Here is a 26,087-nt window from a genome sequence, read left to right as displayed (position 1 = left end):
AGGCTTGGCTGACTGAAGTACTGAAGAGTACCTAATGTCTAAAGACTTTTCTTTGAATTTTCCTGGATAATGACTCATCTAGCAATCATTTATTATCTGCAAAATGGGTCAATATTTTTAATCTAACTTGTACATGTAACTTGTAATGCCATAGAAGCAGCTACTTACAGGCCTTGGTTAATAGCTGTGCTTCCTAGGGAAAGAGTACAAGAAATAGTACCTGAATTTTGGTGATAGTCCTGCCAGTTTGTACCAAGTAGGGAAGGTGAATAGGAGTAAAAAGACGGTTACTCTGAGGTACAGATGACAAATTATTAATTCTACACTTGTTTAAAATAATTTCAGACACCTGAGGAGGTGTTGCTCTATTGCATTTTTAAGTCCTTTAAGTCAATTTAACTAACTAGATTTATGATGTTTTAGGAACAGAAGAGGATAGAAGATCAAAAAGTTTGAATTCCTTCCAAAACTCCAGTGAGATATGGGCTGGCCTGTCTCCTACAGCAAAGAGGAAAAGAATGGATTTTGAAAAGTTAGAGGAAGAAGCCAATGAACTGCTTTCGTATTTCAATAATCGTAATCTTGATGCTCTTTTGAAAGTCATTCGAAACGCTCTGGAGGCCCTACGCAAGCGCATCCATGCATCTTCCACAGTCAACTTCCTAGGTGTCCACATTGCAGTACATTGCTTTCTAGGGCTATACAAAGATATAAGTAAATGTAATATCCCCTAATTATATTTAAAGAGTCACAAGTGGAGAAGACAAGAAAACAAAGGGAGTTTGATTAAGCTGTTTTGTTAAATTCATCTCATATATTTCCAAAATAATTTTTTTTCCTGTGATGGTAGGGATGTGTCATTGCAATGCTGTTTCTCTTAGCATTGACTGTAGTGCTCTGAAGCTGGATATTGTATTTGGAGATGGACTTGATATAAGTGCTTACCTTTTTGACCTTAGCTGTTACATAAAACTATGGATAAAAAACAGTACAGAAAGGGATATGTTCTTTCTCTTCCTAATTGCCCTCAGATATTTCTATACCTAGTGATGGAACAGTCTTTTGAAGTGTTATATTCTTATGTTACTTTAAGGAACAAAAATAAAAATTGGTTTTGGTCTCTATAGCATATAAGGCATACAGTGTTATGAGATTCTAAGGGGGTTTTGTGCCCAATTTAGTATTCTGACTGGGATTGCAAGCCACATAACAAAACTGTCTACTAAACAAAGTTTAGCTGCACAGAACAACTTGTAGAGAAATAGTTTGGCACTTAGTTTTTGTTCGTCCTGCTATAGAATTTAGCAATGCATCTTATAAGTTGCTCAGGAATCTTTTTTACCCCCTAGGAAATTACACTCAATGCTCAGCACTAGGATATATATATATATATACACACACACACACACATATATACATATGTATGTGTGTATATATATATATAGTATGTATATATACATAATTTTATATCAATACAATGCCTAGTTTGATGTCTTGAAAAAAAAATGAACAACCCTTTTTTGTTTTTGTTTTTCATTTAGAAAATCACAGTGCTTCTAAGCAGAAAAAAGCTGCTTATCCTATAATTAGGACCAGTATTAACCTATCTATCCCCAATATCATCATGACACCCTCTTTGGATGAGGTACAGCAGACTCTTAATAAAGCTGTAGATAGTATTGTGGAAGTAATGAAAGGAGTGGGACAGTGGAGTAAGGAGAGAAGATCCAAGGTTTGTGTCTTTAACAGCCTTATTTAAAACTAATCTTTCAAAACAGCTGCAATTAGAAAATAAATATTATTTCTTCCTCAGAAGAAAATGCCAGAGAGGAAAGTTGCTCTGTTGCAAAATGGGAGCAGAGACAGCGATACTGATGATGAAATGAAAGAGGCAGGAAAGAAAAACATCTATGGTAATGATAAACTCTGACATCATTAACTTTGAAGGTGTAGGTAGATGTGATTTATAGAGAATGTGTTGAAGAATATTATTCACAAAATACATAAAACCCAGTATACTTCATAGATTTTAAACTACCTCGTGGATTTTAAACTGCATCAGAGAAGAAATCTTGAGCTTGTCACTTGTCCTTGGGTGGTTTTGAGTAAAGGGATTTTTTTTTTTCTTCTTGGAGAGTTGGACTGCTTTGGATTCTACCTGTGGCAAGTGGAGAGTTGTTAGGGTGCCAGTCTGGGCAGCTTAGGAAACAAGTATAGTCACTATTGCTACACAAAAGATCTTTCATCATTTGCCAGTGTGACTTGTACCTTGGAATATTCAGATAGCATCTTAAAACTTGTGCTGAAATTCCTTAAAGGGCAAGTTGAACTTACACAAAACCTGGTACTGGAAATTTCTGTATAAGTTGCAACATTTGTGGAGAGAGGATTGCGTAGAGAATTGAATAGACTAGAATTTCTGAAAGGATTTTATCTTAATCTGTTTTGTGATCAGAGATTGAATTAAGTTATTGAGGGCATTAGTTCTGGGAAATTTATGGCATCTTTCATTGCTGGATTTTTCGTCTCTGAAATGGTTTATAATCAAGCCAAATTATTGTGCTGTATTTTATGCAAGGTGCGTAAAAGTACACTTGAGTCTTTTTAGGTTAGTTCCCTTTTATGCACCTAAAAAGTCAGACTGTAATACTTGAAATGGTTAAGAAATTAAATTAGTTTCTCAAAACTAAGAATTTCTTTTGCGTGAGATGAAAGAAATGATGCTAAACTCAACTTGTGGATATTTGCTAACTGAGGGACCTTCATTTTATCTTTCTTTTTGAGGACTGGCTATGATCATTTTCTCAGATTTAATGTTAATTTTTATATCAAATTGTCAATTGTGGGTTATTTCAGAAAATAAAAAATAGTTATGGATTTGCTCAGTGCTGATGTAAAATAAATCACTTAGATGAAGTATACAGAATAAACTTTGTGAATGCATGAGAGACAAAGAAAGATTATGTTTAAAAGATTGGAAAGGGATTTGTTCCAAATTTGACAGTGTACAGAGATAAAGCAAATTTCCTAAAAAAGAGGAAATTGTGAATTTTTAGCAATTAAATGTGGCTTCCTAGACTTCTAGTTGCCTTTTTGATTAATAAGAACACCTAACTTTAAAGTTTGTGTTTATTGAAAAGTGCGTCACTACTTTTTGCCTGAAGGAATTTACTTGGCCTAAACAGTATATCTGTCCTAACTCTGCTTTTGTGTTTGAATCTGCTTTTATAGATAGTGCATCAGATGCAGCATCACTCAGTTCATCTGATCCAGAGCAAAGTCAAAACTATTTCAAGAGTGTTTCAGAGAACAAGGAAATAATTAAATTAGTATCTTTACTCAGCAGTGCTGTTAATTCTACTAAGAGGGTAAGACAATCAAGATATTAATTACATATCACTGTCCAAGGGACAGTAAAGTATTACTTTTAATATCCTTGGGCAATAAGAGTGGGTATTTAAAGTTGTAATTAAAGGCGTTAAGGAAAAGTGTAGGATAGTGGATGGAAAACATGGCTTAAAATTTGCAAATGTGCTTTAGAAGTGGAACAGAGTACACTTAGTGCATGTTACAAAATTTGCGAGATTTTGAATATTACATAAATTACAACATCATAAAAAACTCTATGCATAGTTGAGTTGTGTGTATACAAGTGTGTTAAATACCGTTTTATTCACATAGGAATTCTAATGAAGCCAGCATTATTTCTGCCCCATTTCGAAGAGTTTATGAAGGTTTTTGGAAGAAAACTGTCTGTTAGCCTGAAATTTGTGAAGTGCTGCACAAGATTTGCTAGTGGAGGTCAGGATTTAGCTTAAGGGATATGGATAGTTTCTTTGCCCTTCTCTTATTCTATGCAATCCTTAATAAACTGTAGGTATTGAACTCTGTGCCAGTTTCTTCTGGGGCTGCTCCAACCTTTTAAGAGCCTTACCAGGTGAAAATTTGTTACTCAAGGCATTGTAACTTCAGTGGTACTAAAGCATAACTACCACAATGACATACAGGCTTGTGCTGAAGACTAAGGAGAAGCTGATCATGGTGAATAGTTATCTTAGCATTTTAATACTCAATATTTTGTAATGGGAAACTTTTATCATTTAACTAGCTTTAAATACCTGCAAACAGTACATTTTTGTTAAGTCATGATGTGGATTATCTCTTGTAGCTGTCATCTCTCGTTTGTTTGTTTTATTAGCGGCAGTGATGATGATTTACCCTTTTCTGAGCTCCTGAGAACTAGAAAAATATTTCTATTGCACACTCCTTAAATGATATTCAGATCAAAAAAACTGGAAATGAGTGTAGAAATTAGTGTTAAAAAATTTGTCTCTCAATGTCATTATTTGGAGTGAATTGTTTGTGTTATGTTGGGCCTTGGAGCTCAGGTTTTAGTTGCTAGCCCAGTGAATGGTAAGGAAGAACAAATGTGTTGTATCCTAGTCTTAGTGTTTTACTTCACACTGGTTCTTACTATTTTATTGACTGAAGAATCACTTAATTGGTAAAATGCTTTAACTGATCTGATGAACTGAATGTGATTAGCATGCAGTTCCTGGCATGACTTGTGATCCCTCATGGAACTTATTTTTGCATGAATATACCAGCAGCCATCTGTTTAGTGATGTGACTGACCCTGCTCCACTATGGAGTCCTTAATGTATTCTAATAAGCAGCTGCTAAGAAATTATATATATCCTATACATATGATGCTGAGAATCTTTCTTTGAACTTCTGATGTGTTTCAGGAGGTTATTACAGCTTTGGAGAGTTTTAGTTGTTACCACCACATCTGGCAGAAGGACAAGGAGGAAACCATTGATAAATTGCTGATGGGAAACCCATTACTCTCTGAATTTGAATCTGAAATTCTGCGTTTCCAAGACTTGGAGCTAAAAATCAATTCTGAGCCTGAATACATCTGTGTGGGAGCTATTGCACTGTACACTGGTAGAGTTCAACTTTTCACTTCTCTCTAGAGACATGTTTTCTGACTCTGGTAGGAAGAAGCAATGTAGCTTAGTTGTGGATGGGTAAAATATGTTAAAATAGGAAGAAGAAAGAGAGCTGTTTGGGCTGTACATACATGCAAACAAAACAGTAACTCAAGGATATCTGTGAGGCTCAGCTGGAGTTGCTTCCCCCCACTTGGATACTTCTGCTCACTTATGGGGTGTAGGGTAGAGGTTTACCTATCCTTCTGTCACTGATTGCCAGGGATACATGTTTCATGGTGCTAAGTTTATGTTGATTTTCTCCTTGCCTGGCTGCATGCAATAAGACAGCTGAAACCCCTTGTATTTAGCAGTTAGTTGGTTCCACTGATGCTACAGATAAACTTAAAAAAGCTAAGTGGTTGATGGACCACTTGATTTCATTAAATATCTGATCAAATTTTTGGTTTCTTCAGTTTCCATAATCAGACTATTACTTTTCCCCCATGTCATCTTTGAAGATTAATTTCTGAAAATATTTTAATTTAGATGAGAATATTAATCAATTTTTTAGTGATGTATGGAACAGAAATTTGTATAATGACATATGAACAAGACAACAAGTATGGAGTCCAGCCTCATCTTTTCAGTAGGTTCATCTGTGCTGGTTTAAATAAGAAACAAACTCAACACAAGAGAGATTATAAGTCAGAGTTACAATTTAATAACAATATTAGAAAAAATGCAACGACACAAAGAGAAATTGGTTTTAACTCCCCAAACCCAGAAGTATAACCCAGCACCCTGGGGCACAAACACAATGGTGTTTGTTAGCCCATGGGCTGAGACCCACGTGGTTCCCCCAAGTCCAAAGCAAAAGGAAGTGAAAAACCTGCTGGTGCAGATGACGGTTGCAGTCTGGTGAAGAGTGGTGGTCTCCTCTTGTTGAGGTTCTGATCTTCCTCTAGGTCTGATGAGTGGTTCCCTGAGGTCTTCAAACCCCAAGATTATATACCCTCTGGTCCAGGTGGTCATGCCCACTACCTCCCCCAGGGCAGGGAGTTCCACAATGGGTGATCTGACTCTGTGAATCATGTGATATTTGGAATTGTTGCTGGCCAATTAGCAGACACGCCCCCTCAGGCTGGGTATGGAGGTGCTAACGACTTCCTGGAGGGGAGTTATCACAGCTCTTATCTCACAGGTGTCTTTCACACCCAGCTCACACGCTGAGGGGTCAGGTGTGCCCTGGGCAGCTGCTGCAAATGGTCCATTGTTAAGAGCTCATGGGAAATGAATAGAGGGTGTGGAATACACAGCTTTGGTCACCCCCACACAGTGATAAACTGGTGCTACCTGCTGAAATAGGACAACATCCTAAAGAACATCTACACTATCTAATATCTGTTCATCATTGAATGTTTTTAGCTGATCTTTCCAGTATAAAAGATCACAAATTCTGAGAAGATTAGGGGAAAAGTAATCCTGAATTGCAAGGAATCTTATAAACCACTCAGAGGTGTCCATATGATTTCATCTTCTCTATACATGGATGGTTAGACTGAAAAACCAGAACGGGCGCTGAAGAAAACACACATTGTCAAACAGATTAAAAATTCATATTAAAAATATCTACAGTGTCTAATATCTGTTAATTGTTCAATGTTTTCAGCTGATCTGAAGCTAGCACTGAGATCAGAAACCAAAGCCTGGATGAATTTGTTGGGGTATCATTGTAATAAGAAGTACAGAACAGAGATGGAAGCAATTTTGACCTTTATAGAGGAAACAGGAAAGAAGTTGAATCGCAGCATCACAGACCTGGATGATATCAGAATTGCCATGGCAACTTTAAAAGAGATCAGAGAACTACAGATCTCTATAGACTCTCGAGTTGGGCCCATTGAGGTACCTAGTGGGAATGTTGCATCTATGGGTACTGTTTTGACAGAGCAGTTATTTTCTGACTTAAAACTTAACAATACACTCTGAAAATGTATGGTTTAATATGTGCTGACTATACAGTGATAGGCCTGTTGTCTTCCTGTAAATTTTTTTGTGTGAATTTCTGATTTGGACAAATGTAAACTTGCTGAGGTGAGCACTGGTTCAGTGAACAGTGCAGAAATTGAGTGATGTAGGTAAAAGAAAGATGAGAATACAGTTATTTAATGCAAGAAAGCTTTTCATGCTTTGTAGAAGTCTGTGTATGAAAAGGAATGAGTTTCATAATTTATTTTTTTTAGCTTTGCCTACACAGGAGGATAATCCTAATGTTAGGCAGACTATACAAGAATGTTCAAGAGTGATTGCTTGAAATAGCTATATCAAAGGTTGAAATAAACATGAGCAATCGACTTCCTTAAAGAAGTTAATATGATAGAATATATTTATTGAACATCTGACAGATGGCTGAATTAAAACCTGATGGTGACTGTTTCTCTGCATTCCTGACCAGAGTACATATTTAAGAATGCTATCATGTGGCAAAATGCACTACTGATTAGTTGTTCAGTAGAATTCTTTTTTCTAAGGTGTGTTCATGATTCCTGATTGCCCATAATTTTATTGTAAGCTTCCAGTTCTGCAATCAGGAGCCTTGAGTCTCTAGGCACAAGAAGTCATGCCTCAGGTTTTTGAAAAGGGAGATTGACGTATTTTCCACACAGTGGCATGGCAGTCAGGTAGTTATGTTTCTATTTTTGCAATTTAACTGCAGTTTGATCAAACCGTAAAATAAAAATGAAAATAATTCCACTTCATGCAAAATTTTTCAAATGAAACTGTTATGCCACAGGTTCCTTGCTAGCCTACTCTGTACTAATTTGCAGAAAGTGAATTTTGGTCCTATTTTTGTGAAACTTGACTAAGGGTTTCAGTATGTGGAGTGTTCATACATTTTCTCAATGTTCTGAGAAAATAAAAATGTAGTGTTTCTTCCACTTTGGTATTGGTTTACCAGATTGCACTAACACGTATGTAAAAAGAACAGATTTTCTAACATATCATTCTTTGTTCTTAAAAGTTTAAAATGTTAGCATACGTGTACATCAAGTTAAGTTACCATTTTATGTATCTTGATCCAAACTTCTGACAGGAATCCTATGCTATGTTGAACAAATATGATCTGCTTGTTGCCAAGGAAGAGACAGAGAAGGTGGACACTTTGCACTACACTTGGGAAAAGCTGCTAATCCGTGCAAATGAAGTGCAGAATGAACTCATTGCTTTGCAGCCAAACTTCAGAGGAGAGCTCATTAGTGCTGTGAAGACTTTTACTGAAGACTGTGCACAGTTCTATTCAGACTATCATCAGGCAAGTGTTTGTATTTTATTGTAATAACAGAGGTTTGGAGGAACAGTGGGAGCATGCAAAGATTTTGGATTTGACTAATTGACGGGATCGGCCTCTGCTGTTGAATATGTTTATTCTTGTTAATGTGGTATGTGAGTTTCACTGCAGGGCAGGCTTTGGTTATTGTTTTTTATGTGACTGAAGTATGTAATGCTGGTAATCAGTTCTTAGGGGTTAGGAATTGAGATAGCTAGTTAGCATGAGCAGATGTTAAGACTGGGATTAATGAGAAATTATGTTACAATGTGAGAAGTGTTTTCTGATCCTGAATATAAGTACAAAATATAAATGAATGAAGCTGAACTAACTTTGCGTCATCTTTTCAAGTATTGCCTATTTATACTTAAAAAAGGAGCTATGATTGCCTAGGTTTTACACTATAAAGATAGTTGTATTCTTTTTTTTTTAATTCTTTTTAGATAAGTGCTTATTCTAGTAGGCAACTGTGGTCTCTTGGTTCAGTTGTTATCTGATGCAGGGAAGAAATATGGAGACTACAAAAATATTTAACATTCAGAAAATGCTGATTGCAAGTAAGTTATGGCTCTTTTCACCCTCTAAATTCACTTTTTTTGTTGTTTTTGTTTCTTTCTGTTTCATTTTAGAATGGGCCAATGGTGGTTGGCTTAAAGCCTCAGGAAGCCAGTGACAGGCTTACTATGTTTCAGGTACTGTTAATTCTAAGGCATAACTTAGTACAAATAAGCTGACACCTGAAGGCTCTGAGAATGAATCACAGTAGTTGAACTAATTTTCATTGATACATAGGGTTACTGATTTGGCAAAGTATGTTTGAACTTAATGAAAGCAAAGTTGAAATTTTTCTATGCTTTTGCAAGCAATGCTGGTTGTTTTGGAGTTAAGAGAAAGGCTGCATAGATAATGATTATTAGATTCAAATATCCTGATTAGAGCTTACTCTCGAGTTTAGAGTATAGGCCATTCTTGTGTCCATTATTGTGTTGGTTTTTTTTTTTAAGTTTTGTTTGATTGTTTAGGGTTGTTTTCCAATAGAATTAAATGTTTTCATTTAAACTAGCAATTGTTCCTGTTGAAGTGGTTTTTTGTATCATGATTAATATCTATTCCTGTAATGATGACTTCTAAAGCTTTTCCTTTTCCCATAGTGCTATTCATTTGACTTCCTACTATGTTCCTTAAGTTATATTGCAATTGACAATTCAAATGTGTTATTTCCTGCTTTAATGGTAATAATTCTTACTTGAACCCTTCAATAAAAGATTTGCACAGCATACTTGCAGAGGTAGAGTTTGCCGTATCTACCTTTCTTAGCTTTGCATGTCATAGTCCACCTCTTTAAAGTGTAATCTTAGCATTTATTATTCTGTCACTGCATTGCATGAAGTAAATGGCTTTCCTGTCAACTTCTAAAGATGTGCCTCCAAGATAGCTAAAAGTTACTTTTCTTATGAAAATTGTTGACAAAACTGTTGGCAGTGTAAGCTATTATTATCTCTGTATACCTTTTTGTTATTTCCCGGATTTTAATCTCTAACGGAGCTCTAAGCATAATCCTGGATCTCAAATTTTTAGTTATTTAATTTTATTTATTTTAATATTTTTTCTTTTTCTTTCTTAGAATCGATTTGATAATCTTTTTCGGAAATATATTACCTGTACAGGTGGGGAAGATCTTTTTGGTTTACCAGTTACTCAGTATCCTCAACTTCTTGAAATAAAGAAGCAACTGAATATGTTACAGAAACTCTATAATCTATATAACAGTGTCATTGACACAATCAATGGCTACTATGATATTCTTTGGTCAGATTTAGACATTGAAAAAATTAACAGTGAACTTCTGGAGTTTCAGAAGAGGTGAGAAACTACTCCTGTGATCAAGTTGGCTGAAGTATTTTTGTTATTTCTTAAATATGATTGTTATTGGTTAGCACCGATATTCATATCTGAGTATGTATTTGTTCATTGAAACATGAAAAATGTGAATTTTAATGAAAAATATATCCTTTACCAGCCTCATAAAATAAAGGAACCAGTTTAGATCCTAAATGTTCAGGATTATTGTTGCTTAGAGAGCTTGCTGGCTAACTTTTTACTGAGTTTGGAATCTATGTTAAAATTGCTACTTATTTTGTTCATGAAGGGAAATTTCACTTGTTTGTTGTAATATTATTATTCATGAGAGACAGATTTACCCTAGATATCTAAGGAAAATTAGTGAACTATTGCTCAATAGTTTTTCTATGAAATGGGATTTATTGCATGCATAGAAGCTGAACTTTTCATCAAACCAGGAATGAAATAGGTAAAAGAATTAAACTGCATGTTCTGAGGAACAGGGTTTTTCCAGAACAGAAAGAAGTGCATCTTTTGAGCCTCATCAAAAGATTGAATCGAGTGGTTTTATTTGTTGGACAGAGTATATTAGAATTAGGCACCTACACTCCTTAAGAACCCAGCTATCAGTCATTGAAATAGACTGGAAACAGATTTTCTCACATACAGAAGTTTCAAAGAGGTAACCTGAATTTGGAAGCTATATGTTCTGCTGTTTAAACCACATATTCTTTTAAAGAAAGAATATTTGAAATGTTTTGAAAAAGCTTGCATTATCTCTGTGTAGGTGCCATAAACTTCCTCATGGTGTGAAGCAATGGCAGGCCTTTTTTGACCTAAAGAAGACCATTGAGGACTTCAGTGAGTGCTGCCCATTGCTTGAGCATATGTCAAATAAAGTGATGATGCCTCGGCACTGGAAACAAATTACAGATCTCACTGGACACAGATTTGATGTGGAAAGTGAAACATTCAAACTGAGGAATATAATGGAAGCTCCTCTATTAAGATATAAAGATGAAATAGAGGTATTGCGAAAGATGAAAAATGGATGTATGAAATGAAACAATCTGCTCAAATAGTATAGGAGTAATGGGAGCGAGAAGGAAAACATAATATGACGAAAGAAAGAACAGAGAAATGGACTGTCAAGTCAGCTATTTGTATAAAACAACACAAATACATAGTGGTGTCAACTTCGTTTTTTCGAATCATGCAACTTGGCCCAGGAGTTAATTTGCAAGGCTTTGCAACATTAAAGATATGAAACGTAATCACTATGTTATTTATTCCCCCTGAAGTTGACTATGTCATGGTGTGGTATACAGATATGGTGTTTATATATACCTGTAGATCTTTCAACTTGGTAAATACTTGCTCATCAACCTTACCCAGTGTTAAAGGAAATAAGAGTTACATTTGTATATCAAAGACTTAAAGCATTCATAGCTTATTTTGACATCCTTTCTATTTCAAAGGATATCTGCATAAGTGCTGTGAAGGAGAGAGACATAGAGCAGAAGTTAAAACAAGTGATAGCTGAATGGGATAACAAAACGTTTATCTTCACAAACTTTAAAACCCGTGGGGAACTTCTTTTAAGAGGTGACAGCACATCAGAAACAATTGCTACCATGGAGGACAGCTTGATGATTCTTGGTTCTCTCATGAGTAACAGGTAACAGAAAAGAGAGGGGAGGAGTGAGCGGAGAGATTAAAATATTAGCAAAATATTTGTTTTATTGAACAAATCTATCACACAGGAGAAGGAAAATAAATGTATAGATAAAAGCTAAGAAGTCGCTTGTCCTTGAACTGTTCATGGACTAGTTCTTATTGTGTATATCCCCCCAGCAAGTTCTTTTGAGAGCATGTGGCTGCAGTTCAGAGCTCCTGAATAAAAACCTGGAGAGTTTTCATTGATTTATATAAGTAGGAACATAAGAGAACACTCCCTGGTTGTGGCAGGCATACTTTGGGCATTACATGCATTGCTACTCTGCCCCTTTGACAGGTCATTGCCTCGTGCCAAATATGCTGAAATCCCAGTTAATAGGAGCTTCAGTTTGTCTGGTTGTGTATGCCCAGAGCACACAGATAAAATAAGAACCACAGAACCTGATCATCAGGCAGATGTTCAAAGTAAGGGTTCAAGAGTGTTCAAGAAGTCTGGGAATGTTGCAGCTTTCAAGATGTGTAGTCCGTTTTTGAAACCACTTTACCTTGGAGTGAAATAGAAATCTTGCTCCTGTTCAGCTCCTGTTGGATCAGAGCTGTGCTATACACCATGTGTACAAAGCAGCAAGTTGGAGCTGGTTGGATTTAGAGCTGCCAAATGACTGCATTGAGCATAGATTTTTATACTTCCACTTGAAAAAAAATATATTGAGCAAAATTATTCCTCGTCCTTGTGAGTGATATGCTGGCTTTCACAAATCTTGTTTTCTCATTGAAATAAAGCAAGTCTCTCTCACTCTTTTTTTTTTTTTAATAATTGTAGATACAACACACCCTTCAAGACACAGATTCAGAAATGGGTGCAGTATCTTTCCAACACAACAGATATCATTGAGAACTGGCTGACTGTGCAGAACTTGTGGATTTATTTAGAAGCTGTTTTTGTTGGTGGTGACATAGCAAAGCAGCTTCCAAAGGTTTTTACACATGCCTTTTTTCAGTTTAGTTATCTATGTTTTAAGAATAAAACTTAACTGTGATGTCATATCTGATGCAGTAACATAAACTTCATTTTTTGGTACTTAAAAAAACTAACTTTGCTAAGAAATGAGGTAAGCCATGCCAATGGAAGGTATTGTGTTAGAAAGAATAATAAAATTGTGCGAGCTACTTGGTCTTTCTAGGTTGTAAAACTGTTAACCAATATGTGTTCACATGTTGTGTCTACTAGTAGCCTAGCCTACATAGCCTAGCCTACCACTAGCCTAGAAACCCTTATCTTAAACTTCCTATATAGGATTTCAACCCTAACCCAGGAATCCTTGTCTTAGACTTTCCTGTATAGCATTTAAAAATAAAAATGAATTTTGGTTTTTAGAAAAAAAAGCATCATGTTTGAAGAATTCTATTCAAGCGTAATGGGTTTTCTGTCTTTTTCTCTAAGAATAATTGTAAGAGAAAGTAGAGAGGTAGCTGAACAGCCAAGTATGAAATAAGCTGTATTGTGTAAGCAGAAATGATTGTGTTTTTCTAAGGTGAAAAATTTCTAGAAGGTATGGGATTGCTAGTGAGAAGATGACTGGTGAGATTACTGGGTGCCAATTCTGCAAGCATCTTTTTCCTCTTCTCTCTTCCTTCATCTGTCTCCTGCATTCCACATTCATTGTCATGTTTCAACAGGAAGCAAAGCGTTTCTCTAACATTGATAAATCGTGGGTAAGGATCATGACACGAGCTCATGAAACACCCAATGTTGTTCAGTGCTGTGTTGGAGATGAAATTATGGGACAGTTATTACCACATTTACTGGAACAACTTGAAATCTGTCAGAAATCACTCACAGGGTAAGATAACTGCAGACCAGTTTTGGCCAGATGGTTGTGCATTGTGTAGCTAGGGAAAGAGCAATTGCTTGAGTACTGTTCCATTAACTTTGCAAAGATCATATTCTTATTCTACTATGAATTCAATTGAACTGAGCAAACAAGTTAGAAGGAGGATGCACCACCTCCAGAGAAATTGCAAGCAACTCACTGTTAAGTATTTGGTTTGTGATTAAGTGCACTGACTCTCTCGCTCTCTGTTGAAAGCAAAGATTTTTCCAGCCTGGTTTCAATCCAGAAGGCACTCTAGATCTGTACATCCTATTCAGACCTTTCACAAATCAGGAAGAAATTTAGCATGAGAGTTCTAAATAGCTAGTAGCAGACTTCTTGTAAAAAACATTTTGATTTTGTTTCTTTTTTTTTTTTTTTTACTGGTGTTTAGATTATACTAAATAACATAAAGTTTCTGTTAAATGATTTCTGATGCTAAGTGAGAAGTTTTAAAGCAGATGCTTAACATGAAGGTATGATGGATAAAAGTTGTCATTGCCACAGCTAAAAATTGGAATGATAAATTGTGAGAAATACCAACTTTAAAGGATGTATAAATTAACCTAATTCACTTACAATCTACTCCCTCCTGGCTTCTTCACCAATTTTTTTTAAAAATGTAGGTACCTGGAGAAAAAGCGTCTTCTATTTCCAAGATTCTTCTTTGTGTCAGATCCTGCACTCTTAGAAATTCTTGGCCAGGCATCAGACTCTCACAATATACAGGCACATCTGCTGAACGTCTTTGACAACATCAAAACTGTCAGGTTCCACGAAAGGGTACGTGCTGCCCACACTTCAGCGTTATGTTTCTTCACATTAACAGTGTGTGATACTTGTTAAAAAAGAAAGATACTTGGGTGCAGAAGGCATTCAACTATTTTGCCATGTCTTCAGACACAGTGTTTACAGATCACTTTTCTTACAAGAACAGATAGCAATATTTTTTTCCATTTCTATGTATACATTTTCTTAGAAATTTCCTCTGTATGCTTTTGAAATTCCTTTAATTGTTCTTATTACTTTTCTGTTTCCATTTTTTTTTATTCTAAGGCTGCAAATTTTGTTAGAATAATAACCCACCAGTAATGGGGAAAGGTTTCCTTTATTTTTGTGACTGTCACAGAATCGCAGAATGGGTAACACTGGAAGCGACCACAGTGGGTCATCTGGTCTGACTTCCCTGCTCAAGCAGGGTCATCTTAGAGCAAACTGCACAGAACGGCAATTGAAACTTAAGTGAAATTCAGGAGTTGTCAACATATTGGAGTTTGTCTCCTTGTTCAGTTGACAGTGTTTTGTTTAAATCTTTTTTGCATAACAAAAGTAATGATTTAATTGTTTTTACATTTCACCGAACAAGTTGGCATAATTTAATAGCTACCTAAATAAGTTTAATGGAGTGATTGCAGAAAAATATGGTAGTTATTGTAAAGATAAAAATATATCTGGAAACACAAAATGCTTTTGCTTTTCTTTTATTAGATATATGATCGCATATTGTCGATTAGCTCACAAGAGGGTGAGACTGTAGAGCTGACTAGACCTGTAATGGCTGAAGGAAATGTGGAAGTTTGGCTCAGCTCTCTGTTGAAGGAATCTCAGCTTTCACTGCATCATGTTATTCGCCAGGCAGCTATGGATATCCAGGAAACAAATTTCCAGATTACTGAATTTCTTTCTTCTTACCCAGCCCAGGTAACCTCTTTGTGAAGTTAATGAAGAATTATTCACAGATACGTATCAGATTTTTTCTTGTCTTTACAATCAAGATTGCAACCAGTGTTATAAATGCAAACCCAACATTTACACTTACCTTAATCACCTCAGGCTTTTAAGTTACACTTCACTTTCCTGTCTGGAATCAAAAGAAAAAACTTACCCCAAAGCTCTTTTTAAAAATAATACAGAAGGCAATAAATTAATGTAATGAAGTTAAGACAATTTTTAACAAGCTTGACTACTGAAGGAAAAGTAGTAAAATTCTATGATTGTTAATGTATTCAAGCTAACATTATATATTGCTAAAATTTGAAATTGAGAGTAATGCTGAGGGGAAATTATTTTCTTAGAAGATTTGTCACTTGTGACCAGGAATGTTGTTGGAGATGGAATAAAGAGTTTGTGAATTACTGAAAAAATGTTTTAATTTGAAACATTGATTATTCACTGTTCATTATTATATATAGTATATTAATTAAATATAATTATAATTGCTTAAATTTTTCATAAACACTTATATGTGGGTATTTATATATATGCTGTAAATTATATTGAACTGCTGTATCAACAATGCAGCATAAGCAGTATGCACAAGACTGAAATGTGGGCTTAACTATGCATTTATGATTGGAGTTGGGACACACAAAACAAATGCATAGGTTGAATGACCTCTCTCTATATATATATGTGAAAAATAGTTCTGTATAAATAGTAGGAGAATAACTTCTTTCATTAATTTGTGTTTGTGAATGTACATTTTAGGTATGAAAGATAAAAGATTATGAAGCATATGCTTTTATGTTTTCTAAGGTTGGATTGTTGGGGATCCAAATGATTTGGACAAGAGACTCAGAAGAAGCTTTGACTAATGCCAAGCATGATAAAAAAGTTATGCAGAAAACAAACCAGTATTTCCTGGATCTTCTAAACATGCTGATAGACATGACAACAAAAGACCTTAGTCCAGTTGAGCGAGTTAAATATGAGACATTAATCACTATTCATGTGCATCAGAGGGACATTTTTGATGGTCTTGTAAGTACTAAAAAATTTACAATGAGTTATTGAATGTTTTCCATGTAAAACAATATGAAATGATAACAAGAAAATGCTACTATACCTATGAACTCCTGCCTCATAAGGGAAATATTTAATTTCAGAACTGTAATGATTATGTGACCTGGAGTGTTATAAAAATGCCAGTGTTACTTCAAACCATATCTTAGTTTCCTTTTAAATAATTCAGTGGGTTTTCCCTTCCCCCAAGAAGTAGTAGAATTTTTGTAATGTTTCATGTTGGTCCACATAAGTTAGACACTTCTGTTGCGTGATCAGTTAGGGATTTCTTTTTCATCACTCATTTAATTGCAAGTAATTATCCTTTCTCTGGACTGTATTGTGAGTTTCCACGAGTAAATAAAATTAATACAGAGTTATAGCACAGGAGAAAGTTTTGAGTTGGTTGAAGCAGCTATCCCCTCTTTTCTAGTTGGAATAGCATATCTAATTCCTACTTACAGATTTATTTATTCAGTTCACACCTTCTCATGATGACACAGGATGCTAAAAATAGGAAAATGAAAGCATTTATCTTAATCAGACTCAAAGGTAGCATATTCTTTTACCTATACCAAGCCTGGACCTGTTTCTGAAACCAAGCTGAGAAAACCATTACTGAGTTTTAACTCATTGCTGATAGGCAGGCACTAATATTTTCATTGTATAATCATTTGTTTCTGGTTATAATCCTTTTATGTACAGTATAATTTTTAGGAAAAACCTATGGGACTTTTTAAAATCCTGTGTTAACATTCAAATTTATCGACTGTAATTATTCCCAGCTCTGAATTTCTGAAATAGTACCTGCATCATGTCTTGAAATACCTTCCCCCGCCCAGTTTGCATGTGGTTGTATACAATTTTTATGGCAGTTTTTAAAATCAAGTATCACATTATGTGTCTTATACTCATGTAAAACTAAAGTGGTAGAGAGGACTAAAAGGAATGGCAATTTTAATGTTAAACTGAACCTAATGACTTGTTTGAGGCTTATGGGCTGTTTATTTGTACTTAGAATTTTGACACACTGAACACTAAAGACTGAACTTTCTTTGCCTTAATGTGGGTTTCAGCATTGACATTAGAAATTTTTGTGGTAAAAATCAATACAGGGTTTTTATGTGTCATTGTGATTGCACTGCTGCCTCTGCAATACTACTTAAATGATATATTATAAACGTAAATGTTAATCATGAATACTGCACCCTTTTCCCCCCTCTGTTCTTAGTGTTGCATGCGTATCAAGAGCCCTACGGACTTTGAGTGGCTGAAACAGTGTAGATTTTATTTTAAAGAAGACTTTGATAAAATGATGATTAGGATCACTGATGTGAGTTTCACATACCAGAATGAATTCTTGGGCTGTACTGACAGGCTTGTCATAACGCCTCTTACAGACAGGTGAAAAAGACTAATTTTGTTCCTTTATTCTTTACTGCCAAACCCAGGCTTTTACAAGAGCAATTTAGTTATTCCTCTTGGATGCAAAATTGATCTCTGCAGAGTTTGTCCTTCACAGTCTTGTCAAAGTCATTACTTTTACATGGAATACTTCAGTATTTTTGTTTCTGTGCCTTACAATATGAGTAACTTCCAGTTTAATTTCAGAAACATAACTACATGAATCCCACTCACATGATGTATGTGACTTTGATTCTTATGTATGTGAGGCTAATATACTTGATGCTCAGGTATATCCAAGAGATAAAATATTTCAGGACTCTCCTTTTCTCCTTAAATCAAGCCTTGCTTGTGTAAGTTCCTCTGTCGTTATACAGATAACTCTGCATGGCAATGCATTAAGTGATGATTGATTGTTGCCCTTTAGATGTTACATCACTTTGGCTCAAGCTTTGGGCATGAACATGGGTGGAGCTCCTGTGGGACCTGCGGGAACTGGAAAAACTGAAACCATCAAAGATATGGGACGGTGCCTTGGAAAATATGTAGTGGTCTTCAACTGTTCAGATCAGATGGATTTCCGAGGACTTGGGAGAATCTTCAAAGGTAAGATGTGGACCAAAGGTAAAGATGTTGTCCAAGAGTCAGCTATATCTTGGGATAAGCACAGTATAACTAACCGGTCAAAGGAAAGGATTGTTTCACTAGACAAGTAGTCTGTGCAGTTTTGGGACCTGCAACGTAAGAGCACATTGAAATACTAGAATGTGTCCAAATGAGAGCAACAAAGATGGTGAAAAAACTAAAGGGCGTCACTTAAGAGGAACAGCTGAATATACTATGCCTGATAAGCTTTGAGGAAAGGAGACTGAGGGATGCCTTCATTGTTGTCTATACCTTCCTCATGAGGGGAAGTGGAGACAGAGGAGAGCTGGTCTCTTCTCTCTGGTCTGGTAATAGGACATGGGGGAATGGCTTGAAGTTGCACCAGGTGAAGCTGAGATTCGATACTAGGATATTCACTGAGAGTGTGGTCAAACCTGGAACAAACCAAGGAAGTAATCAGTGTCTTAAGCCTATCAATATTCAAATAGTGCTTGGACAACAATCTTAGATATATAGTTTAACTTTTAGGTAACCGTGTGTAGAGTCAGGAATTGAAATAGTTGCCTTTCATGAGTCCTTTATAACTCAGGATAGTCTATGATTATATGATTTCATGAACTACGTGAAAGTTACAAATGCTAGAACATCTTTATAAAACAAGGTTGACACATACCCAGCAGATGGTTTCAGCCTTTTAATAAATGCAAGTAACTAATATCTTGTTATGAATATAAAATACAAGTTGCAGCATTATCTTGAAAAAATAGAAATGTCTAAAAACATAAGACAGGTTTATGAAGAGAGATATCAAGTCACTTGAAATAATCAGGAAGAAAAAGAAAAAGCTGTGAAATTTATTGCTGAACTTGTAGAATGTGTTGAATTCCAATTTCAGTATTTTGGCTCCTTCAAATGTCAAAGTTCCTATCAGTGGAAGCGAATGCATGAATAGAATATGTTTTAGGCCCAGATGACATCTTTAGGCACCTGTCAGTCATGGCAGATGTCAGATTAGAGATCAAATGGAGGTTCTTTACTATTGTATAGTTGCAAATGACTGTATTCGTGACATTTTTTGTTTGTTTTGTTTTCCTCAAACATCTAAGAAAGAATGCAGTTCTGGCACAAACTGACCCCTAACTTCTCTTCTCATGAAAGCAACCTGTATTGTACATTAAAATACGTGCAATAAGCTATTGACAATATATTTTATTTTCATAAACCCACTGCAGGATTCTTTTCTGGGGTAAAGAAGAACAGGAAAACATTCAAGATACTAGGAAAAAGAGCAGAAATCAAAGGATGTAGTGTCTTAGACAATCATACTTTTGGAACATTGTGAATTCTTGCTTAGAAAAGAATTAAAACTCTTCTCTTTGTCTCTTTCTCAACCCTTGAAAATAGAAACTTAATTTGTCCTGAGGTAGATTAACCTGATTTTTTGGTTTGTAAATTGCACTAAAAAAGGGTTAACAACACAATGATCATATGCTTAGTTACTTTTCTCTTTGAAGGTCTTGCTCAGTCTGGCTCCTGGGGTTGCTTTGATGAATTCAATCGTATTGATTTACCAGTACTATCAGTAGCTGCACAGCAAATAGCAATTGTGCTGACATGTAAGAAGGAACGTAAAAAAAGATTTATTTTTACGGACGGAGACAATGTGGAAATGAACCCAGAATTTGGCATCTTTCTTACCATGGTAGGTATTCAGTAAGTTTCTAATATACCAGTGATAATTGGACAATAATGAAGTATGGTATGTTAAATGAACTTGTTAACTCTTACATCAGTCAGTTCTTAGAACAAAATTATTGACAGTTTGAGAATGTTGAACATAACTACAAAGACCGTTTACAGGATCTTGTTTCAATTATATCAGGCAAATACTATTAACAAATGCAGTCAGCACTATAAATACAAGTTAATACCTCAGTTTCAGACTGCTTCTGCGTGCCAAGTTTTTGTTCCCAAAGTATGCTTTTTGCTTAAACTACAAGAAAATTACCATAGACGTATAGGTAGAAGGAGTCAGTAAAAATAGACCCTATAAAACAAACTCAGATTTTAAGTGTTTTGGTGGAAAATTTTTCATATCTCATGGATGTAAAAGAGACAAAAGTTCTGTAGACATTTGGTGGTAAATCTACATGGCAGTTCATTTTTACGAGTGATTTAAAGACAAAAAAATATTTTTATCTAATCAGATTATACATTGTTTTGTTGATACTTTTGTTTGTGCAAGGTGCAATCAGCATCAAAACCTGCTTTTCTCTACAGAATCCAGGATATGCTGGACGGCAAGAACTTCCTGAAAACTTGAAGATCAATTTCCGTTCAGTGGCTATGATGGTTCCTGATCGTCAAATCATAATTCGTGTTAAATTGGCTAGTTGTGGTTTCATTGCTAATGTTTTATTGGCAAGGAAATTCTTTACGCTGTACAAGCTGTGTGAAGAACAACTGTCAAAACAGGTGATTATGTTCATCTGAAAGAAAGTTATTTTTAGGGAAAAAATCTATAATGTCACAAAGTATTCATGTGAAGAAAATGGAAAAGTTCGTGTCCACTAAGTAAGCTAAATGACAGTTGCAGTTTAGTAATGCAACCGTCTGCTGTCTTGGAGGATTAAGTCCTGCTACAGGTTGCCTGTGCAAGAATGGGACTGTCATTCAGAATACTGCTGATTATTAAGATTTAGCTTTCAAGAATGGTGATGATTGAGGCAAATAAAGGGCTTATTGGTCCTATAGAGTGTATTGAGAGGCATTTCATTTGTACTCCCTTGTTTAGATGTTTTGCAAAGTCAGTTTCCAAGGATCACAGAGAATTCAAAATAATACTGATGGAATAGTTCTTGATACTCCTTGTGAACCTTGTCTTGGTTCAAAGACTTACCATTACATTTCTTTTTGCTGTCACATCTTACAGTTTAGTAGGTGGTAGCAGTGTTGGAGAGTAAAGTCACCCATAGTCATACAGTTACAGACTGGATGTTTGGAGGTATTTGAACCACATGTGCCACTTCTCATATGCATCTATATATTTAATAGTAAATAAGCATTGTTTCATCCCTATTAACTTGGGAAAAATTTTCCCAAACTTCACTTATCTTCTAGGTGCATTATGATTTTGGCTTGAGGAATATACTGTCTGTGCTACGTACATTAGGAGCAGCAAAAAGAGCAAATCCCACAGACACTGAATCTACCATTGTCATGCGTGTGCTGAGAGATATGAACCTGTCTAAACTAGTAAGTTATGAGGGCCTGATAAATGGCTTAAACTGCCCTTTGGAGCTATGTGATCAGTAGAAGATTGGGTGTAACCCTTACACTGAAGCTAGCTTGGAAATGTTTCATTGTCTGAGTGGAGTCTTTTGGCTGGGATAGAGATAATTTTGTTCACGGTACCCTGTGTGGAGATGAGAAGCAAGTGAGTGAGGGGCTGTGTGTTGCTTGGGTTCATAATCGGGTTGAACCTTGAATTCTTCAGGTTGTTTTTTTTTTCCACATGTCTCCTTCTACCTTTAGAAATAAGTGACAAAATCTATAAATGTGTAGTAACTTTAGAAACTTTGACCTTAAGTATCTAGTCATTCTTTTGAAATAATCTGTTCTTCACAGTAGTGAGTACCTTCTCACCTGTCTAAACAGCTAACAAACCCTCTTTTATTGCTGTGATACCTTATCTCCTTTATTTTTTTTTTATACTATAGACAAATAATATTCTTGCTAAAATCTACTTAAGAAATTCAGTCTGTATGTTAGTGGTATCTTTTAGTTAATGGAAGCATCATGTGATCTCTTTCTGCTGTGTCCCACTAGTGTTTAATACCTAGAGGATAACCATACGTGGTTCCTTATGCTGTCAAATATTTCTTTAGATCTGCAGGAGTTGGGATTGTTTTTCAGAAGATGATAAAAGAAATAAAATATGTTTTAATCTGTGTGCCTTTTTATTTTCCCTGATTTTCATTAGATTGATGAAGATGAACCCTTATTCCTGAGTCTAATTCAAGATCTGTTTCCAGATATCCAGCTTGATAAAGTTGGCTATCCTGAACTTGAAGCTGCCATTGACAAACAGGTGATGTTTCTCTTGATCTGTGCTGCTGTGGCATAACTATTATGATGTGACATCTAAAGAAATTATTGATGTTAAATCTATCCAGCTGGTAATATTATGTTTTATTATTTAGAAGAACAGTAAGCTTTTCTATAAATCTTTACCATTGGCATATTACTATTAAGCTTATTCTTCATGAAGTCACTGAATTGTGATTATGGTGTCCTGTGTTTTCTTGGGAGTCATTTGCGGAGTCCTGTTTGAAAAATGCACATATATAAGTTTGCCTTATGTGACCCAGGATTAAATATTTGAATGAAGTCGAACAATTGGAACATTAACTTGAGAAAATATTTACCTAAAATGAAACTTCTATTTAATTTCCCACTAGATGTTTGTAGCATTTCATTAGGACCAACTTAAGAATGTAATTTATATACATATACAATAGATATCTATTTATATATATAATGTGTGTGTGTGTGCATATATATATGTATATGTGTGTGTGTATATATATGTGTATAATCTATTTTAAAACAATATATCTAATATAGATATAATAGATTTATATCTGGCAGCTAACCAACAGCCAGTCACATTCCCCAGGAGACTGGGGGAGAGATTCAGGGGAGAAGAGAGTGAAAAAAAAGTACATGAGTTTAGATCAAAGCAGTTTAATAACTGAAGAAAAAAATAGGAACAAGTGATGTGAAAGCAGTTATTGACCACCAGCAGACTGATTTTCAGCCAGTCTCTGAGCAATGGCTGCTTTGGAGAAACTTTTCTCCAGTTTTATTGCTGATCATGATGTTACCACCGCAGGGGCATTGGGCTAGATGACCTTTAAAGGTTCTTTCCAACCCAAACTGTTCTATCATTCTATGGTACAGAGTATCCTTTCTGTCAGTCCGTCAGCTGTCCTAGCTGTGTTCCCTCCCAACCTCTTGCACATCACCTGTCCTCTCATGCATGGGGCAAAGTGAGAAACAAAGGAGACCTTGATGCTGTGAGATACAGTGAAGAAATAGCCAAAACACTGTTTTTATCAATGCTGTTTTGATCACGAATCTAAAACTTGGGCCCACGTGGGCTAAGAAGAAAATCAACTCCATCCCAACCAGAGTCACTATACATTGCAACTGTTAACAGGGGATCTTTTGAGAACATGTCAAGTCTGCTTGTGACCACACTCTTATTGATAAAGGAAATACTTAGTTCACAAGATTATTATAAAATTCATGGGGTTTAGAAGTTTTTAAGAAAAGTCTCCACTGATGGTATTGTATAAGAGGGAAGAAATAGTTAATGTGACCATCTTGTTTTATGTGTGAAAGAAATCAGGTGCATTCTGTTCTATCAGATTTTGGATCTATTACTTTATATATATTGACTCCAAAAACAAATCAAAAGGCTGTATTTGATACTGGAAAGAAAGGCAATTTGACTGGTTTGGTGTAAGCTATGAGAGTTTTTAAGATGTACAAGATAACGGTTTTATTGTGTGTCCTTGAAAATGGGGCATATGATGTTTTTATTGTGTTTTTCAAACTCCGCTGCTTCCACATTGGTGTTCTTCATGGTGGTGAGTAGTTGGTGACAGCATAGACTTCCTTGTTGTTGTTCCTGAGTTCATCTTGTTCTGCCTTCTGTTCTTAGCTTCCTTGCAAAAAGAGATAATTTGAACTGGTATGAGCTTCATTATGCAAGTGATACAGCAAGTGGTAGTGCCAGTTTGATGGTTCTAACTGACTACATGACTAATTGCAAAAGCTAAGTCTTATCCTCTTAGTAAAAAGTTAGTCCTCTTTTTGGTGAAAACAGCTTTTGGAGATCTTTGTTGAATGGAAATTATAGTGGAATTAAAATATTGTTATTTTGAGAGATTCACTTTTATGACATGAACTTGAAGTTTGAGAAATTTGACTGTTAAAAGCATAGTGTGCTATGAATCCTTGGGAGACAGTTCTAGCTTTTCTCTACTGGCTAAATACTTATTGGTTCATTCACATCAATCAGAGTCATTTTCACAAGCAAAAGCAATGCCATTATAGGGAGATTACTACTTTTTACCAGTTCAGAACTAAAAGATGTTAACAAGCATATTAACTTAATTCTAGAAAACCCATCATTTTTCTTGGAAGAATGTTACTAAGGAGCTACTCAAAGATCTGTTTCTATACTAAGAAATATTTAATGCTGTTTTACAGAAAAATATTTGGTTATTTTAAACATTTAGTGTCTTGGTTTGAGCTGGCAAAACGCCAAGTGTCCAAGACAAAGAGAAAGGGCTCCTCCTCCCCCTGCAACCAGCCAAGGGAAAAAGAAGAGGGAGAGGAAAAAAACCCCCTCCAAACTAGGTTTATGCTGAAACTAACTATATGTATTTATACAGAAAAAAGTAAGAGAAAACTACAATATAACACACTTAGACCAGTTATGTATAACAAGAAATAACTTCCCACTTCCCAATTAATACAAAGCCCATTACTCTAGATTCATAACCACTCTAAAAGACACCTAGCAAGAAACATAAAAAATAACAACAAAATGTTTCTACTTCCCTGAAACTAAAACAAAATACGATGCAGCGGCAGCAGGGGCAGGGCCTAACAGAAGAGAACAACTGCAGCACGTCTTCTCTGCACTCTGGCCATAATGGAACTGATCTAACACCTCCTACTGCTGCCCCATATCTTAAGTTTGCGTCATCTGGTATGAAATACTTCCTTGGTTACCCAGTCAGGTGAGAGCTGTCTCCCAATCCACATAGATTCTCTGTGCCTGCCAATTTGAGGCCTAGCTAAAACCACTACATTTAGAAACACGAGTCATCATCATCATAAAAAGGCAGCTCTTCTGAGAAGCAAATAGAAAAGCAAGTGGAAAATCCTGTATAGCTATGAAAGACATTACTAGCAAAGGTGTTTCTAAAATCCTTGACTTTTTCTTGAATTGATTTTTTTAATCCTAAAAGGAGGTAGGAAAAGGATGTTTATCTTATTTTATTTTTTCTGAATACATATTTGAGTGCCAAATATTTCTTGTTTTTCTAACAGATTTTTTTATATACACAAAACCTTTACAAAGACTAGTATTCTGCTGAAGATATATATTTTAGTTAAAGCATCAAAATATCTTGTCCACTAAAATAGTAGTCATTTGATTTTCTGTCACTTCCATCTTTAGGTGGAGGAAGCTGGACTAGTCAGTCATCCTCCTTGGAAACTGAAAGTTATGCAACTTTTTGAAACCCAGAGAGTAAGGCATGGATTGATGACACTAGGACCTAGTGGTGCAGGAAAAACTACTTGTATCCACACTTTAATTAAAGCAATGACAGGTATGTATGTGTCTTGTAAAGTCTTATTGAACTATTAAATTGTAAACTTTAAACCACATTGTTTCTTTTCAGAAACCCTCATTTGCTTCACTGTGAGAAAATATTATTGCATGAATCAATTTGTGTGTTGAGATATTAATTATTGCAATAGTATCTTTTAAAAACTCAAAAATGTCCGGCATTCAAATTCATACACTTCATGCCCTATTTTCCATGTTATGGTACT

At 35.5% G+C, this 26,087-nt stretch overlaps 1 protein-coding gene across 1 annotated transcript in view; it reads left to right on the top strand.

Annotated features, from left to right (window-relative positions):
- The window catches only part of DNAH5 (dynein axonemal heavy chain 5), a 117,369-nt gene that overhangs the window by 32,922 nt on the left and 58,360 nt on the right, over positions 1 to 26,087 (top strand). The window contains exons 20-42 of the mRNA XM_071554231.1: positions 424 to 666; positions 1,542 to 1,732; positions 1,814 to 1,913; positions 3,232 to 3,368; positions 4,749 to 4,950; positions 6,607 to 6,842; positions 8,032 to 8,250; positions 8,895 to 8,957; positions 9,890 to 10,128; positions 10,895 to 11,135; positions 11,586 to 11,785; positions 12,608 to 12,761; positions 13,465 to 13,628; positions 14,285 to 14,441; positions 15,147 to 15,359; positions 16,194 to 16,418; positions 17,671 to 17,843; positions 18,271 to 18,449; positions 19,964 to 20,151; positions 20,730 to 20,924; positions 21,570 to 21,704; positions 22,432 to 22,539; positions 25,708 to 25,861. Coding sequence (XP_071410332.1) covers positions 424 to 666; positions 1,542 to 1,732; positions 1,814 to 1,913; positions 3,232 to 3,368; positions 4,749 to 4,950; positions 6,607 to 6,842; positions 8,032 to 8,250; positions 8,895 to 8,957; positions 9,890 to 10,128; positions 10,895 to 11,135; positions 11,586 to 11,785; positions 12,608 to 12,761; positions 13,465 to 13,628; positions 14,285 to 14,441; positions 15,147 to 15,359; positions 16,194 to 16,418; positions 17,671 to 17,843; positions 18,271 to 18,449; positions 19,964 to 20,151; positions 20,730 to 20,924; positions 21,570 to 21,704; positions 22,432 to 22,539; positions 25,708 to 25,861 — 4,116 coding nt within the window. The remainder of the gene's footprint in view (positions 1 to 423; positions 667 to 1,541; positions 1,733 to 1,813; positions 1,914 to 3,231; positions 3,369 to 4,748; positions 4,951 to 6,606; positions 6,843 to 8,031; positions 8,251 to 8,894; positions 8,958 to 9,889; positions 10,129 to 10,894; positions 11,136 to 11,585; positions 11,786 to 12,607; positions 12,762 to 13,464; positions 13,629 to 14,284; positions 14,442 to 15,146; positions 15,360 to 16,193; positions 16,419 to 17,670; positions 17,844 to 18,270; positions 18,450 to 19,963; positions 20,152 to 20,729; positions 20,925 to 21,569; positions 21,705 to 22,431; positions 22,540 to 25,707; positions 25,862 to 26,087) is intronic.

Source organism: Pithys albifrons, chromosome 4 (assembly GCF_047495875.1).
Source record: "Pithys albifrons albifrons isolate INPA30051 chromosome 4, PitAlb_v1, whole genome shotgun sequence".
In the NCBI taxonomy this organism is placed as follows: Eukaryota; Metazoa; Chordata; class Aves; order Passeriformes; family Thamnophilidae; genus Pithys; species Pithys albifrons.
Note: the sequence above shows the minus strand (reverse complement) of the source record. Positions and strands in the feature narration are given on the sequence as shown.